Source organism: Penaeus vannamei, unplaced genomic scaffold, assembly GCF_042767895.1.
Source record: "Penaeus vannamei isolate JL-2024 unplaced genomic scaffold, ASM4276789v1 unanchor545, whole genome shotgun sequence".
Taxonomy (NCBI): domain Eukaryota; kingdom Metazoa; phylum Arthropoda; class Malacostraca; order Decapoda; family Penaeidae; genus Penaeus; species Penaeus vannamei.
The window spans coordinates 10001-12500 of NW_027213549.1; the positions used below are offsets into that span (position 1 = coordinate 10001).

The window sequence follows — 2500 nt, forward strand, 5'->3', positions numbered from 1 at the left end:
CATACTGCACATAAAGCGCATACTTGCCAATCAGCATTCAGCTTCAACTCATTATGTCTAGAATAGTTGCACAGTTATTAATAGGTTCATTTGTTTCTTTTTCTTCCTTTGTAGGTTTTAAAGCTGTTGACAGATGGAGGGGCCAAACAAGATGCACACATCACAGATTTCATGACCCATCTTGTCACAGGAGAAGATCCCAATGAAAATGATGTTGGCGTTGTAAAAGATATATACGAGAAACCTGTTGTTACGCAGCGATGGGTCATACTTTCAGTCAAGTGTGGGAAGCAACTGCCGTATCCTTTATTTATGTTGTTATTATATATTTCTACATATGTGCATGAGCCAAAGGAGGATTTTCTTTTGCTTAAATGTTATGTTGATGGCTCTGTTTCTCTCGTCCAATCTGTTCCTTTCATTTTTACTCCCTCCTCCATTCACTGCTTGTCATTTATTGTGCAAAATATAGTTTTACAGGTTTTTCCTTAACATTTATACAGGGTAGAAGGTTTCAACCCTGAAAACAATCAAGTGTTTTCTGGTGTGGTTGCTAGTATATCAAAACTAGGGAAAGAAGATGCTCTAGCCATTTGGGCTATGATAACATTTTCAGGAGGACAGTTGAAACTTCACCTCGACAATTCATGCACCCATCTTATTATTGGAAAACCAGAAGGGGTAAGTAGTTGTACTCTAAATTTTACCTTTTTCTATGTATACATGTGGAACATGAAATATGAAATTGTTGTAGTTATCATTATTGTTATAATCATTATTGTTGTTTTATGTCTAGGCAAAGTATACAACAGCACTTGAATATGAAGATAATCTCAGCATTGTGACTCCTGACTGGATCACTGAGTCCATAGCAGAAGGGGAAAGATTAGATGAGACAGAGTACCATCCAAGGCTGCTAAGACTGCCCAAGTCAGATTTAAGGCACACACCTGAGCCAAGTACAGTGAGAGAGCGAAAAAAGAAGGATACGTCTCATCACCAGAAGAATGAGGAGTTGAAGAAGAAAGAAGAACCAAAGAAAAAGGAGGTTGAAAAGAAGTCACTCTTTGATACTTTGCAATTTAGTGATGATGAGGAAGAGAGTAGCAAAGGCAACTCTTTACTAGATCAACTGAAGACTCCCCAGTCTTGGAAACAGCCAAGTACCAAGCCAACAATAACAACAAGAGCTTCAGCTAGTACTACTTTTGGCTCTCCAATAGCTCATGATAAGCCTAGAGCTCCTTTGACAGCACCAATCTCCATAACAAATCCACCGCAGACAGTAACAACTCGATCTGTCACCCCCCAGCCCAGCCCAGCACCCAGGGCCATTGCTCAGACCACGGCTGCAGGTTTGCGACAAGTTGCAACTCCACCAACTACAGAACTGACTGACCCATCAGAATCTGATGCAAGTCCATCAAGACCAATTTCAGCACAAGGGCTACGTGCTGGACTTCAACAGACTGCAGCATCTTCAGGTCCTTCCTCAAGCATGGGACCAGCACAGACTACCAATGCACGTTCCTCTGCACAGTTAGAGGCACCATCTCCTGCAAACACAACCTCTATGGCTCAGCCAACCCAAGGTTTGTCATTGTTATCTACACCTAATGCTACTTTGATTTGCTGATTAATAATGTCTAGATTGCTGGTCATATACATGTGTTGAAAATATGGATGTTCTCTTTGTAACAGTTATTTTTCTCCTCTTTTTATTTCTGATTCTTGAGTGTCGTTTTACATATATAAATTTGTGTAGAATCTTTTGCAGGACATTGTACTTGCTCACATGGATTACATAATTGTAATTTATTTCCCTTTTGTTTCTCAGGCAATGTAGCTCGTGCAACTCCTCCAATACCTTCACGAGTAACCCCACCAAACACATCTCGTGCTACTCCTCCTAACACTGCTCGTGCCACACCACCTAACAATGCTCTTCGAGTTACACCACCTAATGCCTCTCGTACAACCCCACCCAGTACCTCAAGAGCTACTCCACCAAATACTTCTAGAGAAACTCCTCCAGCACGAACTACCCCAACACCCCCCATGTCTTCTCGTGCAACTCCCCCTTCCACAACTCACACACCATCACCAATCACCTCTCGTGCAACACCACCAACCACAGCCAGAGCAACTCCTCCTGTGATTTCAAGAGGGAATCCTCCTGTGGTTGGTCCTGCTGGGCCCAGAGTTCCTGCAATGCCGCTAACAGTGACTAACCCAGGTGTTCGAGCTCCAGGAGCAGTGTCACAAGTGGCTCCAGGAGAAATCCCAATACCCAACATGCCACAACAGGTTCATACAGTAAGTACAAGCACCTGTATTATGTTGTATATTGACATTGGTATTGGAGTATCATTGAGAATAGGTATATTTTTACATCACTTTAACTGAAATACTCTCATCCAGGTTGCAATCCCAGGGGCAGTTGTTAGACTTCCACAGGGTGTTACCCCACGAAAGTTACAGATGATGACTCCAACAGAAC

General features: G+C 42.4%; 1 protein-coding gene across 1 annotated transcript in view; it reads left to right on the forward strand.

Annotated features, from left to right (window-relative positions):
* Positions 1 to 2500, forward strand: part of LOC113824991 (PAX-interacting protein 1) — a gene marked incomplete at its 3' end in the record, with an annotated part of 24289 nt that overhangs the window by 9833 nt on the left and 11956 nt on the right. The window contains 5 exon segments of the mRNA XM_070119687.1: positions 115 to 299; positions 504 to 681; positions 797 to 1592; positions 1838 to 2316; positions 2422 to 2500. The exon segment at positions 2422 to 2500 is cut by the window's right edge and continues 92 nt beyond it. Of these exon segments, the coding sequence (XP_069975788.1) occupies positions 115 to 299; positions 504 to 681; positions 797 to 1592; positions 1838 to 2316; positions 2422 to 2500 (1717 nt within the window).